The sequence below is a fragment of the Sciurus vulgaris genome, assembly GCF_902686455.1.
Source record: "Sciurus vulgaris genome assembly, chromosome: 11".
In the NCBI taxonomy this organism is placed as follows: Eukaryota; Metazoa; Chordata; class Mammalia; order Rodentia; family Sciuridae; genus Sciurus; species Sciurus vulgaris.
In genome coordinates, this window is record NC_136472.1 from 24,413,481 (window position 1) to 24,429,815 (window position 16,335).

At 36.5% G+C, this 16,335-nt stretch overlaps 1 protein-coding gene and 1 pseudogene across 2 annotated transcripts in view; both read left to right on the forward strand.

Annotated features, from left to right (window-relative positions):
- Positions 1-16,335, forward strand: part of LOC306639797 (olfactory receptor 4C11-like) — a 337,410-nt pseudogene that overhangs the window by 285,894 nt on the left and 35,181 nt on the right. The window lies entirely within an intron of this gene.
- LOC306638996 (olfactory receptor 4C15-like) lies at positions 1,973-3,814 on the forward strand (the record flags this gene model as incomplete). Its single annotated transcript, XM_079102445.1, has 1 exon — positions 1,973-3,814. One exon carries the CDS (start codon positions 1,973-1,975, stop codon positions 2,906-2,908), a length of 936 nt encoding a protein of 311 aa, XP_078958571.1. The 3' UTR covers positions 2,909-3,814.

Here is a 16,335-nt window from a genome sequence, read left to right on the forward strand (position 1 = left end):
ACTCTAAATGGGAGTCATGAAACTGTTTACTTTTTATTCTCATATAAAACCCATTATTCATTGATTTTTAATTCATGTATATACACACAGAGACACACACACACATACAGACACACACTTTGGAATGAATCTGAATTAATTTTCCTATGTTCTTATATGTATACATCATAATGAATTGCATCATCATGTATATCCATAGGAATGGGGTACTAGTTAGAATAGGACATATTCCATGCTTGCATAACTCTATCAAAATGAATTCTACTGTCATGTATCAGTAAGTAGAACCAATAGAATTATATACCTATGTACATATATATGTATAAAAGCTTTATGCACACACACAAATGTTATTTCACTGATACATTTCATTTATATGTACAGGTGAAGGTACATCATTCTCTGAAGCTATGTCTGTCTGTGTCTGTGATGTCAAGAGTTCAAGTAATTATCTTGCTGATTTCTGGAGGAGATTTCTGCAGGCAAGGCAGCTGGCTTCTTTAAGTGAGCACACAATAACTACATTGGGTAAAGTCCCATCATCATAAGCAACCTTTGCACATTTTAAAATTTGACCCTCATGATAACTCTGGGAGATGAACAGGTAAGTTACAAATGAACATCTCTTCCTGAAAAGAAACTCTCATCATTTTGAAACATTTGTCATGAGATATGTCTGATGAAAGTGGGTCATGTTGGAGTAAGTATTGGAAAATGACTAACTAAGATTCTGTACTATGACTGACAGCTAACATTCTCTTCCTTACCTTTGTGGTTGTTGCTGGTTTGCGTGTTTAGGGGATTGGCCACACATTGGCCTTTTCATCATTCATTGTGTTTCCTTCATCAAGGTGCCTCATTCAAACATTAACAAAGAATCAGAGACTTCGAGGTTCAAAACTGAAGAGAAATTCCAGAAAAATCAGTCTATACCAAATTCCTTGCTGGAAAGAAAAGTCCCCATTCTTTTCGTGTTGATCCATGGTAAAGGAATTGGTGTGGAGACAGAGATGCTGTCTGTAACAATCAGTATCAGGCATCTGTTGTTTGCTTGAACATAGTGTTGTTAACTTTGCATTTCCCATTAGTAAAATTTGAATGATAAATCTAACAATGACCAACTCCTACATAGTGAGCCCTAAGCCAAGATGGGCCTTGAATATATCATTTAGGGATCAGGAAGACACTCAGGATTATGCATAATTAACTTGTTACATGTACTATAGACATGGACACTTTCCCATGAATCCTCCTCTTTTTTTTTTTTTTTTTTTTTTTTTTTTTTGCGGTGCTGGGGATTGGAACTCAGGGCCTTGTGCTTGCAAGGCAAGCACTCTACCGACTGAGCTATCTCCCCAGCCCTCCTCCTCTTATAAAAAGAATTAATTCATTCATTTAAAGTCCAATTTGCTTCACATTTTTAAAGAAATATTGGAGGAATAGTAATCATTTTTCAGACTGTATTAAAGTTCATGTTTTCATAGATGAAACCATTTCCAGATAATAGTTGGCTTGGTAGTAACCACTGTTGTGTACCCATGACAAGCAAAGTTAATAATAAATCATAGTCCTCCTTTTCTCATATCTTGGGTTCAGTTTCAGAATGGTTCTCAATAATTCACCCTGGAACTCACTAAAAATGATCAAGGTGGTACTTGGTATAAAAACTACTCTTCTTTAACACATGTGGATTCTTACATTTCCCCTTATTAAAACTCTGACATTTTGGAGTATTCACTATTTCTTCCCAATCTTTGTTTCTGACCTCTGTTACCTTCAAGTATATCTATTTTGTGTTGTTTAAAGATAATAACTCAGTAAGTAGAACTCATAATAACAATACAACACTCATGGTAACCATCAACTGTGTTGTTGATTGCAATATTATGAACTGATCTGAAGAGACTGTTATTTATCATACTTGTACATTTACACGATCACTGTTGTACTTTCACCCTTTCCTTAAAAAATCATGCAAAACCAAAGCTTCATAACTGAATTCATCTTTGCGGGACTTTCACAGGATCCTACTGTACAGAAGATAGTATTTGTTGTGTTTTTGTTGGTTTACATTGCAACTATTGTGGGCAACATGCTGATTGTCGTGACCATCCTCTGCAGTCCAGCACTGCTGGGATCCCCCATGTACTTCTTCTTGGCATTCCTTTCCTTACAAGACGCAGGGTTCTCCTCGGCCATCACACCAAAGATGATTGCAGACTCCCTGTATAAGCAGAAAACCATCTCTTATAAAGGATGCATGATTCAACTTTTTGCTGGTCACTTCTTCGGTGGGGCAGAGATGATTATCCTCACAGCCATGGCCTATGACCGCTATGTGGCCATTTGCAAGCCCTTGCACTACTCTTCCATCATGAACTGGAGGCTCTGTGGCATTCTGGTGGGGGTGTCCTGGACAGGGGGATTTCTGCATTCCATCATACAAATTTTCTTTACTTTCCAGCTTCCCTTTTGTGGACCTAATGTCATTGATCATTTTATGTGTGAGTTGTACCCATTACTGAAGCTTGCATGCACTGACACTTACATCTTTGGCCTTCTGGTGATCGCCAACAGTGGGTTAATCTGCATGATCAACTTCTCCCTGTTGCTTGTGTCCTATGGTGTCATCTTGTTCTCCCTGAGAAGACACAGTGCTGAGGGACGGAAAAAAGCTCTGTCCACCTGTGGATCTCACATTACTGTTGTGGTTTTGTTATTTGTCCCGTGCATATTTATATATTCACGACCTTCATCTTCCTTTCCCTTTGACAAAGAAGTAGAAATAGTTTACACCATCCTAACTCCCTTGCTCAATCCTTTGGTTTATACTCTGAGGAATAAGGAAGTGAAAAATTCCATGAGGAAAGTGTGGAAGAGATTGGTGGTGGTTTTTAAGGGAAAATAAAATATTGTACCATGAAGCGTGAATAAGCCCTGGTTATAGGGTGATCTGTTGTGTCGGCAAAAAGTCAAGCTTGGGAAACATTTCTTGCCAAAGGTGAGAATGTTATCAGCCTTGACTCTGGACTCTGGTGCCAACAGTTATGAGATGTCCAATAACAGTTGGTGTCCTGTTTACAGAAGGATTATAGAAGAATACTCTTAGACTGCAATGGTAGGATGGTTGCAAAAAATGTTTCTAGCACTGTAACATTTTAGTACAAAAAGAAGCCTCTGACAACTTAAAAACCTGGAACAACTTACAGTGCTCCTTAGTTTAACTTCTTGAGCAACTTGGGGAGGTAGTTCTGGATCACTGTTCCTCCATCAAAGTGCAGTGTCCTACTTAGTCCAGCTTTTTGCAAAAATATCTATGTGTCATGTTTTTCTTCATCTCCTCTTTCCCCTACTTGAGAATCCTTTGTTGATGATGTGCAGGTCACAGAACTTTACCAAAAGTATAATGTAAAGAGTAAAACAGTTATTATTGATCTACAGAAGAATTCATTAAATGTCCTTCTATGGAAAGAGATTACATATTTCTAAAAAGAAGATGTTAATATGTCAGGGATTTAAAATTCATGTTTTCAATTTGAGATGACCCCTTCTCTCTGAGTTTACTACTCATCATTTTTATGTAAATTAAAGATAGCTCAATTTTGTACTTTCTGAAATTTACTTTGAAAAATGGAAGGGATTTAACCCAACAGAATGATTTCCAATCATATAAAGCTTTGAAAACAACCCTTGTGGAAGAAAATATTAGAGAACAGGAAAAGAAACATAAGATATGATGTAAAAGTATACAATGTTTTGATACTAGTATCAGTCATTCTGATGTGAAACATCAAGACTTAGGAAAATCAGAGAAAAGAGCTTACACATTTTCAATTCCTCTTAGATGTGGATCCATTGAAGTCTGTTAGATTAGAGTTATTTCTTGACTTTGAGAGAATCTGATTGGTCCAATTCTGCCTATGGTGGTGGTCCCCTGGGTTCAGGTACCCACTTTACATCAATAGGCTCTGGGAGAGTAGGTGGGGTAATTCCACAGAGGTCAGCAATGTGAGTCTCTTACTCTAGTACAAACCAAGGCAGATCCTGAGACACTGCACTACTAGAAACTCCAGGTCAAAGCTACAGGTGGGGTGAGTATACTTTCCCCAAACCACAACAGAGGGAATAGAACCCAGAGAAATTAGAAGTTAAAGCAGATTTTTCTAAAGACGATTAATTATTTTACTTATTGATTTTCATTTTCTTGACTTAGTGTACCTAAGTGCAAATAATTCATGATGTGATTATCAATAAAGAGATCATTCAAATTTAGAAACATATTTGTTGGTAATTTCGATGTTTTGTTAGTCTCAGGTTGTCAAGTTTTATGGGCAATACATTTATCTAGAGTAAAATATTAAAGTTTCACTTGGCAAATCAACACTGATGACATGCTAGTTGAGTATTGTGGGGAAATTATGTTTTCTTTCCCTGTCTTTAACCTTATATGTCATCCCCCCAAAAACAGAAGAGTATATGATATTAGTTTTCTTTCTCATAGCAGACATGCAAAAGGTACATGTAATTTCATTGACCACCCCTGCAAAAGTCTATGAAAGTTTAAGCTGTGAGTCTAAAATGTTACCTGTACTATGTAGATGTTAGCCTACCAAGATTGTAACAAGGATCAGACATGTGTTTCCTCTTCTTCACCTCTGCCTCTCCTCAAAACAGGCAGAGCTTCTTCAGGCCCTCTGCATTCCAAGGTTCTCATATTTCAGTTCATTTAACCCTAAGAACTAGCTCAAGAAGTGTGGATCTGCTAGATTGGCTCCATTGCTTTATTAATCTGTGAAGCAACGATGTGAAATGAAGCTACAAAGGAAAACACTATTCTGGCCACATTGAACTAACCAACACCAATTCATACACTCAAATTCTAACAGGTTTTTATTATTTTAATGCTCAACATTTCATTGCCAACTCTGTTGTTGTATACAAGGGGAGAATCCACTAACATTCAGTAGAGGAATAAACAAGTATGAAAGGCATCTACCCAACATTTGTCATTCCCACTGGTTGGATGAACAGAATAAGTAAAAATTCTCCCTCAAATGACTGTTACTTTAACTTTAACTTTCTATTTTCTTTTCTATGTAGATTGTCTTAGGCATGATAAGGCACATTCCAATGCTTTAGCATTTAGGTTTCTAACTCTTGTGTTAATACTAAGTTCACCGATTACAGTTTCTTTAGTTTTTCAAAGGGTTTTCAGAGATACAGTTTGTTAATATAAAAAGCATAAATTTAGAAAAATGTCTCTGGATATCTGCAAGAAGACAATACAGAACAAGATCCTAATTTCAAAAATTATTCAGAAATAACCCTTTGTGAAATCACAAGTCAGATGTATACCATCTTGCAATAGTTCTCTTCCCAAACTACTCTGTGGCTACCATGGATCATTGCTCAGTCTTGTACTAGAGATATTACCCTGTCTGATACCCAGATTTTCTTTCTTATGTAGTTCTTAGTGAAAATGTTATTATTTTACCTTTGGCTCTGACTCCTTCTCTTATCCTCTAACCACTAACATATTTTCCTTACTATTGTTTTTGAAATATAAACTGACATTCTCTTTGAGCCATTCTGAAGATTGCCTCCATAATTATTAGTCAAGAAAGTTTGTGAACAGGTTAGTAGTTTCCTCAATTAATTATCTATGATTTCTTGGATTTATGTTGGCTCTACCTGGATTGTTGGAGTGTGTGGCTTTGCGTGGCATGTTGGGTGGTGTGTTAGAGTGTCATACCACGGAGTTTTAAATCTCAGGTTCTCACCCTGGATTTCTGATTTCTCCCTACAAACCTCTATAACCCAGTTAGACCCTAGTTGGGCAGGGCAGTTATATTAAAAAGTCTTATAAAGGAAATCTGTTGAAACAAAAATGGGGGAATGACACATTAAAAGATTATATGATCCAGTTTATACACATACATTTTAATAGTGGAAGACTTTATCAAGTATGTCACTTGTTTGGAGCAATCTGGGAAGGCTTTTCTGAGGAGATGATATGTAAACTGGTGTTGTGTCCACAGTAGAAATGGACAGTGGGATGGGCGATGGCAGAGGCAAGGTTGATGGTGAGATATTGGGCAATTGGTGAATGTATTCAGGAAGGAGAGCAGTTGTTAGACTGCAACTTGGATGAGCTCGAGCCCAAGAAGGACAACTGGAAAGGCAGATGGTGGTACAGAGAGCTTTAAAAGTCATGGATAGCATCTCAACCAAAGAATCTGAAAACTGTAGTAATTACTTCATCATGTTTATGAATCATATTTTAGCTTCCCTCTTTTACTTCTGAAGTGATAGGAAATAAAAAACTGGGAGTGATTAGAAAATGTGAGAATAATTGGTATTATCTGAATTTTCTCCTCTAGAGAATTAAAATAAGCATCTCAATAAAAGCCTGTGAGGATTTACTTAAAGGATTGTAGGATTTACCATATCATACTGGGACTGATGACATGTCATTGTGAATATCTGCTCTGTAAGCTCCAATGTCTTTCTCACTAAAAGTGAGAGAGATTTTTTTTCTGCCATTAAACTGTGTGCAACATTTTATACAGAGTTTATGAACAACAAATATTGTGCAAAGCTTGTTTTTGATGTTTGTTAACATAAAAAGATCTTCTTAAAGCTGGGGAAGATGTTAAGTTCTTTTTTTTTTTTTTTTTATACCCACAGATAACACTTGATAGTTAGCTCTTCTGAGTCTTCAATGAGAAAGAAATTGGCAAGTCCAAAGCCACTGATCGAGGGTACATGGGAATCCCTGCATGTCAGTCTTTATTTTACGGAAAGCACAATGAGTCTGCTTGTATATTTTGCACTGAGTTTCTAAATGAAGGGAAAAGAAAGATGGATGTCTTCCATGGGTGTCTGACATTTGAAAAGGAATAGGATCTTCTTTGTGAATGATTTCTAAATTCAATTGTAGGTAACAGGTAAAAAAAAATAAATAATTAAAATAAAATTCAATTAAAGAATTTTGAATGACTGCTGTTCTTTGGCGAAGACTTAATCTTGAAAAGATGCTATCATGATTTCATTTTATACTTGCTTAACCAAAAGGCATCCAAATCTCACAACCTTGTTTTTGTGGCCTCCTGCTAGGAGGATGACTTATTCCAAGTTTTGATATTGTTTTCATTGTATGACTATGACATTGGAATCTGAATAACTGGAAAATTCACATTGAACTTTTTGCCCAGAAAAGTGTTTTCCTTATTTCCATTATGGCTTGGTTTCATTTTTCTCATTGTAAATTCCCTCATTCCTAGGGTTTTCATATATGTAGATAGCAGCCTTTTCCACAACCAAAAACCTGTTTTATTTTTATTTTATATTCATACCAATCTTCAAGATGTCATGCACTTTAAATTCATTTAATTCTTTTATAATTACTTAAGTTTTTTGGATCTATCATTTGTACCTTCTGATTTCGTGAAAAGACTAGGATGATCTATGGTACCAATATAACTTATTTCACTCAGAAAACGAACTTTATGTTTTAAAGCAGTTGTTCAGGCATCTGTTCTATAGATGGTGAACAATTGCAATTAACTTTTTTTATTTTAATTAAAAATCATAAATTTACATAGGGCAATGTTGTTTGATACATTGATATTTTTTTCCCTTCCCCCCCACCCCTACCACCCCTCTTTTCCCTCTATACACTCCTTCCTTCCTCCATTCTTACCACCCTTCTTATCCCTAACCCTAAACCTAACCCTAACCCTAACACTAACCCCTCCTACCGGCCCTTATATGTCCTCATCCGCTTATCAGCGAGATCATTCGTCTTTAGTTTTTTGAGATTGGCTTGTCTCACTTAGCATGATATCCTCCAATTTCATCCATTTGCCTGCAAATGCCATGATTTTATCATTCTTCATGGCGGAGTAATATTCCATTGTATATATACGCCACAGTTTCTATATCCATTTATCAACTGAAGGGCATCTAGGTTGGTTCCACAATCTGGCTATAGTGAATTGAGCAGCTATGAACATTGATGTGGCTGTATCTCCGTAGTATGCTGATTTTAAGTCCTTTGCATACAGGCCAAGGAGTGGGAAAGCTGGGTCAAATTGTGGTTCCATTCCAAGCTTTCTGAGGAATCTCCATACTGCTTTCCAGAATGGCTGCACTAATTTGCAACCCTACCAGCAATGTATGAGTGTACCTTTTTCCCTACATCCTCGCCAACACCTATTGTTGCTTGTGTTCTTGATAATCGCCATTCTAATTGGGGTGAGATGGAATCTCAGGGTAGTTTTGATTTGCATTTCTCTTATTACTAGAGATGTTGAACATTTTTTCATATATCTGTTGATTGCTTGTAGATGTTCTTCTGTGAAGTGTCCATTTCCTTAGCCCATTTGTTGATTGGATTATTTGATTTCTTGGAGAGGAGTTTTATGAGTTCTTTATACATTCTGAAAATTAGCACTCTCACTGAAGTATGAGTGGTAGATATTCTCCCACTCTGTAGGCTCTCTCTTCACATTACTGATAGTTTCCTTTGCTGAGAGAAAGCTTTTTAGTTTGAATCTATCCCAGTTGTTAATTCTTGCTTTTATTTCTTGTACTATGGGAGTCCTGTAAAGGAAGTCTGATTCTAAGCCAACAAGTTGAAGATTTGGACCTACTTTTTCTTCTATAAGATGCAGGGTCTCTGGTCTGATTCTGAGGTCCTTGATCCATTTTGAGTTGAGTTTTGTGCAGGGTGAGAATAAGGGGTTTAATTTCATTCTGTTGCATATGGTTTTCCAGTTGTCCAAGCACCATTTGTTGAAGAGACTATCTTTTCTCCATTGCATATTTTTGGCACCATTGTTTAGTATGAGAAAATTGTATTTATTTGGGTTTGAGTCCATGTCCTCTATTCTGTACCATTGACCTACCTGTCTATTTTGGTACCAATACCATGCTGTTTTTGTTACTATTGCTTTGTAGTAGAGTTGAAGATCTCGTACTGTGAAACCCTCTGCTTCACTCTTTCTACTGAGGATTGCTTTAGCTATTCTGGGTTTCTTATTCTTCCAGATTAATTTCATAATTGCTTGCTCTATTTCTGTAAGGTACATCATTGGGATTTTAATTGGAATTGCATTGAGTCTGTATAGCACTTTTGGTAGTATGGCCATTTTGACAATATGCATTCTGCCTATCCAAGTACATGAGAGATCTTTCCATCTTCTAAGGTTTTCTTTAATTTCTTTCTTTACTGTTCTGTAGTTCTCATTGTAGAGTCTTTCACCTTTTTTTGTGAGATCGATTTCCATTTATTTTATTTTATTTTTTTGATGCTATTGTGAATGGGGTAGTTTTCCTAACTTCTCTTTCTGAAGATTCATCACTTATGTATAAAAATGCATTGGATTTATGAGCACTGATCTTATAACCTGCTACTTTACTGAATTCACTTATGAGTTCTAAGAGTTTTCTGGTGGAATTTCCAGGTTCCTGTAAATATATTATTATGTCATCAGTGAACAGGAATAGTTCTTCTTTTCCTATTCATATCCCTTTAATTTCTTTGGTTTGTCTAATTGCTCTGGCTAGAGTTTTAAGGACGATGTTGAATAGAAGTGGTGAAAGAGGGCATCCCTGCCTTGTTCCAGTTTTTAGGGGGAATGCTTTCAGTTTTTCACCATTTAGATTGATATTGGCCATAGGCTTAGTGTAGATTGCCTTTACAATGTTAATGAATGTTCCCACTATCCCAATTTTTTCTAGTGTTTTGAGCATGAAGGGATGCTGTATTTTATCGAATGCTTTTTCTGCATGTATCAAAATAATCATGTGATTCTTAACTTTAAGTCTGTTGATATGGTGAATAACATTTATTGATTTCTGGATGTTGAGCCAACCTTGCATCCCTGGGCTAAAACCCACTTGATCGTGGTGCACTATCTTTTTAATATATTTTTTATGCCATTTGCTAAAATATTGTTGAGAATTTTTGCATCGATGTTCATTAAGGATATTGGTCTGAAATATTCTTTCCTCGATGTGTCTCTGTCTGGTTTAGGTATCAGGGTGCTATTGGCTTCATAGAATGTGCTTGGGAGGGTTCCCTCCTCTTCTATTTAATGGAATACTTTGAGGAGTATTGGAATGAGCTCTTCTTTAAAGGTATTGTACAACTAGGGTGAGAACTCTTCTGGTCCTGGACTTTCTTTGTTGGTAGGCTTTTGATGACCTCTTCTATTTCATTGCTTGAAATTGATTTATTTAAGTTGTGTATATCCTCCTTGTTCAGTTTAGGTAATTCATATGTCCCTAGAAACTTGTTGATATCTTTGAGGTTTTCTGTTTTGTTGGAATATAGATTTTCAAAATAACTTCTAATTAAGTTTTGTATTTCACTCATGTCTGTTGTGATATTTCCTTGTTCATTCTGAATTTTAGTAATTTGATTTTTCTCCCTCTTTCTTTAGTTAGTGTGGCTAAGGGTTTATCAATTTTGATTATTTTTTCACAGAACCAGCTATTTATTTTGTTGATTTTTCCAATTGTTTCTTTTGTTTCAATTTCATTGATTTCGGCTCTGATTTTAACTATTTCCTGTGTTCTACTACTTTTGGTGTTGGTCTGCTCTTCTTTATTTAGGGCTTTAAGCTGTAGAGTTAATTCATTTATTTGTTGATTTTTACTTCTTTTGTTGAATGTGTCCCATGAAATAAATCTTCCTCTAAGTACTGGTTTCATCGTGTCCCAGAGATTTTGATATGTGTCTTTGTTCTCGTTTACTTCTAAGAATTTTTTAATTTCCCTCCTGATGTCTTCTGTTATCCATTCATCATATAACAGTGTGTTATTTAATGTCCAGGTATTGGAGAAGTTTCTGTTTTTTATTCTGTCATTTATTTCTAATTTCAATCCATTATGATCTGATCGAATACAAGGTAGTATCTCTATCTTTTTGTATTTGCTAACAGTAGCTTTGTGACATAAAATATGGTCTATTTTAGAGAAGGATCCATGTGCTACTGAGAAGAAAGTGTATTTGTTCTTTGTTGGATGGTGCATTCTATATATGTCCATTAATTCTAAATTGTTGATTGTATTATTGAGATCTATGGTTCCTTTATTTAATTTTTTTGGAAGATCTGTCCAGTGGTGAGAGTGGTGTGTTAAAATCATCTAGTATTATTGTGCTGTGGTCTATTTTATTTCTGAAATTAAGAAGGATTTGTTTGACGTACATGGATGAGCCAATGTTTGGGGCATACATATTTATGATTGTTATGTCTTGCTGATTTATGCTTCCCTTAAGCAGTATGTAATGTACTTCTTTATCCCTTCTGACTAGTTTTGGCTTGAAGTCCACATTATTGAAATGAGGATGGATACTCCAGCTTTTTTGCTGTGTCCATGTGCATGGTATGTTTTTCCCCATCCTTTTACCTTTCGTCTATGGGTTTCTCTTTCTATGAGATGAGTCTCTTGCACGCAGCATATTGTTGGATTTTTTTTTAAATCCAATCTGCCAGTCTATGTCTTTGGATTAATGAGTTCAGGCCATTAACATTCACGGTTATTATTGTGATATGATTTGTATTCCTAGTCATTTGACTCATTTTTGGGTTTGACATGATTTGGTTTCTCCTTTATTTGGCTATTGCTTTAGGCTTGTTCCTCCCATTGCTCATTTGCATCATTGTTTTTCATCTCTTCCTTATGGAATATTTTGCTGAGAATGTTCTGTAATGCCTGCTTTCTTTTCATAAATTCCTTTAGCTTTTGTTTATCATGGAAGGATCTTGTTTCATTGTCAAATCTGAAAGTAAGTTTTGCTGTGTATAACATTCTTGGTTGGCATCTGTTTTCTTTCCGGGCTTGGTAAATGTTGTTCCAGGCCATTCTAGCTTTTAGGGACTGGATTGAAAAATCTGCTGATATTCTTATTGGTTTCCCCCTGAATGTAATTTGATTCTTTACTCTTGTGGCCTTTTAAATTCTTTCTTTATTTGGTATGTTAGTTTTTCTCATAATAATGTGACTTGGTGTGGGTCTGTTGTAATTTTGTATATTTGGAGTCCTATAAGCCTCTTGTACTTGGTTTTCCATTTCATTCTTCATATTTGGGAAATTTTCTGATATTATTTCATTGAATAGATTGTTCATTCCTTTGGTTTGCTTCTGTAAGCCTTCCTCAGTCCCAATAATTCTTGAATTTGGCCTCTTCATGATATCCCATAATTCTTGTAGTTTCTGTTCATGATTTCTTACCATCTTCTCTGTTTGTTGAACTTTGTTTTCAAGATTAAATATTTTGTCTTCAATGTCTGAGGTTCTGTCTTCCACGTGATCTATCCTATTGGTTATGCTTTCTATGGAGTTTTTAACTTGGTTTATTGTTTCCTTCATTTCAAGGATTTCTGTTTCTTTTTTTTTTTTTCAGTATCTCTAACTCTTTATTGAATGATCTCTTGCTTCCTATATTTGCTCTTTTAACTGTTGATTGGTGCAATCATTTAATGCCTGCACTTGCTCTTTCATCTCCTCCTTCAATGCCTGCATTTGCTCTCTCATCTCCTTGTTTGCTTGTCTGATTGTTTTAATTTATGTACATTCTGAACTCCCTTTCTGTCATTTATGCTGCTGTGCTGTCATTGGTTATTATTGATATAGTATCTAGGTTTGTTTGGGACATTTTCTTCCCTTGTTTTCTCATATTGGTCAGATATCACTGGGACTCTGAAATATTGCATATTTCCTCTATTGGCTTATAGTGTCCCTGTAGATTTCCAGTATATCACCTCCCAGCCTTCAGTAGCTTGAAGTCTTGGAGAAACTTGATAATGCTGTGCTTCCGAAGAAAGCTGCCCCTAGCTTGCTACTGGTTCCAGGGCTTGGAGCTGGCTCTGTGAGGAAAGGCTTTTACTGGGCTTTCTGCTCTGAGAAGCTGGCCTTGGAAGGAGCCTGCCGCCGGAGAGTGCAGGTCTATTTGGAGAAGTCTCAGTCTACCCTGCCCTGTTTCCAGCGGCTGCCTGTGGGCCTGAGCTCGTGGGTGCCTCTGGGACTTGGAACTGGCTCTGTGCAGAAAGGCTCTCACTGGGTGGCCTGCTCAGAGAAGCTGGCCATAAAGGAGCCTGCCACCTGAGTGAGCAGGGCTGCCTGGGGAAGACTCTAGCTGCCCTGCCCTGCTCTGAGAACCCCTGCCCAGGCCTGTCGCCCATGCCAAGCTTAACCTGGTGGTGGAGACTCACCCCATGGCTCTATGTTAGTTCCAGTCTCTCAATGCCTTCCCTTCTTGAATCCTGGGTTCTGGAGCATCAGGAGATGCAGTCACCCTCTAGTCTGCCATCTTGGATTGCCCTCTGAAATCTTTTAGACTACCGCTGCTTCCTTGGAGTCCTCAGTGGCTAGATGCACAGATTTTTTTTGTAGAGGGGTTGAGGTCAGTAGGTTGTCCTAGGATACCCATTCTTTACAGACTGATCTCAATGGATTTCCCTTCTTTGCTGAGTTTCAAAGCTTCCAAGATCTTGGCAGCTGGGTATGAAAGAGGAAGGAGCACGGGGCTGGAGCGCAGCACAAGCGTGTGCCCCCTGGGGTAGCCTACTGAGGGACTTGGGGTCTGAGGCCACAAACTCCCTCACAGGGACAGAGCCAGCATGCATTTAAAAGACACATAATCTTATGTCTTAATTTTTACTTCACTTTGTTCATGCAGACCCTGCCTAAAATATTGCTCACCTGAATACTCACATTTTCCTTTTGATTTATTCCTTTCATGAATCAGAAAGTTTAGACATGGTAGGTCATTCAGTGGCACACAGGTATTAACCATGAAACTTGGATTGCTACCTGTTGGATAAAAAACAAACAAACAAACAAACAAAAAAAAACAGAACAGATATTTTCTTTTTTGCTCAATTATTTGGAATAATTTTAGATTAACATAAATAAGATGGTATAGCAGGTTCTAGTATGTTACTCACTCAATTTCTTTAACACTGTTTTCTTATGTCATCATGGGTATGATCGTCAAGATAAAGAGATACTTGTAAATAATATAAGACTTTGCTGGGCATGGTGGTACATGCCATAATCTCAGCCACTGGGGAGGTTGAGGCAGGAGAATCACAAATTTCAGACCAGCCTCAGCAATTTAGTGAGATTTTCTAGCAACATAGTGAGAACTGTCACAAAATAAAAAGGACTGACTGGGGATGTGGCTCAGTAGTTTAGTGCTCCTGTGGTCAATGCTTGATATTAAATAATAATAATAATAATAATAATAATAATAATAATAATAAATATGTATATTTAAATAATTCTCCACTACTTTCCATTTTCCATGGTAGGATTAAATCTGGGAGAGCACAGTACATTTAAGAAAATTACTTTTAAATGATTTAAAATCATAAAACATATGGTCATAACCATGAGCACACTGTAATTTTTATTGTTGCTGTTTTAGTACTAATTCTGGAAATTCATTATTTGAATAAAGATAATTTGTTTCTATTTGATGATTATTTAATCCAAAAATGGTATTGCTCTTAGATCACCTCCATGTAAAGGTAATGAATAAATGAGTTATTTAATTATTTGATTAACATGAGGACCTGTCTTCCTTTCAACCTTCCTCTCAGATTGGATTTCTTGGTACAGGAAACAGGAACTGAACCAGGGGGGACTGAGGGCCACAGTAATGCATTCAAGGAATGCTCAAGACATTTAAAATTGTTGCGTATTTTTAAAGCATCATTTTTTCATGGCAAACAATCATCAAAACACTTTACATTTGTAAATCAGTAAGAGGAAAAGTGCTTATCAGCCTTGTCAACGTGAGGCCAGAGTCAGAGGCAAAGGTTGTCATTCTGTTCTGTGTCCTGGGCTGTGGCAGGTCATTCTCAGCCCTCCCCACCATCTGTCCTTCTGACTGCATTGAGGTCTCTAGAAGATGACCCCAATGGTCTCTGCAGAAGAACGATGCAGATATCCTTTCCTATAAAACTCATTCACAGAGCATAAAACAGGATTTTAGAATTTTTAAGAGCTATTAATAATCTGGTCTCAGCCTCAGAAAGATTGGAACCCAGGTCTCCATGAGTCTGGAGAAGATATGCTTCCTCATTCTTTTTCTTTCCTGCTTTGGTAATTACATATTGATCTTCTAAGACTGTTGTCTGACCCAGTCACCTTGTAGCGTTTGCTTTATACTCTGGTTTCCTTGGTGACAGCATGTGAGTAGTAGACACAGAGTTCATGTTGCAGACACTTGTGAGGAATGAAGTGAAAGCACAGTGACAGTGATTGTCTTCAGACTGACAGAGGACACATGCTAAGGCACACAGCTGTGTACATTAGCTTTATTAAAATTTCAAGTTGTTTCTGCTGGCTCTAAAGGGAAGTCATAAAAATCAGCTCACTTTTCATTCTTGAAAAAACCCAATGATTGTTATATTCCCCTATTTTAACAACCAAAAATGCATATGTATGCACATATGTACATATAAATAGTCACAGGTACAAACGTTATTTGCATTTCAGTTATATGTACAGGTGAGGATACAATCACATTTGAAGCAGTCAGCCAGTGGTAAATGATTTCAAAATTTGGAAATTTTTCTGGAGTATTTATGGAACAGATTCTTGTGAGTGTGGCCATCTGGTTTTCAAATAGGAACATTTTTATCTTTTATATTTGTACATTTACAAATTTGACCATCATTATAATCGTGGGAGATTACATAAGCTGTTTGTGTACATTTCTATCTGACAATAAAGTCCCTTAAATTTGAAGCAATGTGTTTTGAAGAATTATATCTGCTTAGACAGGGTCACATTGTATAAATAATTAACATAAAATAAAGTCTCAAGACTCTAAATTAAATTCCCTCAGTTCTTTCTTTCCTTACAGAGGAAAGGTAAGGAGATTGCCAATTTGCATTTGTAGGTGGCTGGAAAATTGCCTCTGACTCTTCATCATGTGCTCTCCTTACTTTATCAGACTCGACATTCAACCATGAGTTAAGGAATAATATGCCTTAAATTTAAGATGGACTGAAACTATAGAGATCATGCCTGCTCTGAACTTCCTGCTGGAAAAGGAAAAGCCCTACTCCTTTCTTTGTTGATCTTCTTAAAAATAATTGAATTTTAAAGCTAGACATTCCATGCTAAAATTCCAAATCAAGTATCTGTTGTTTGCTTCAAATTAACAACTTTAATTATAAATTCCTCTCCAGTAAATATGGATAACAAGACCACACAGACATGAATCCTGAGCAATTGTTTTCCTTGCATTGTGCCAGTAATTCATAATAAAAAAGGTATTATTTTTATTAACCTTTTTCAGATTTTTAAATG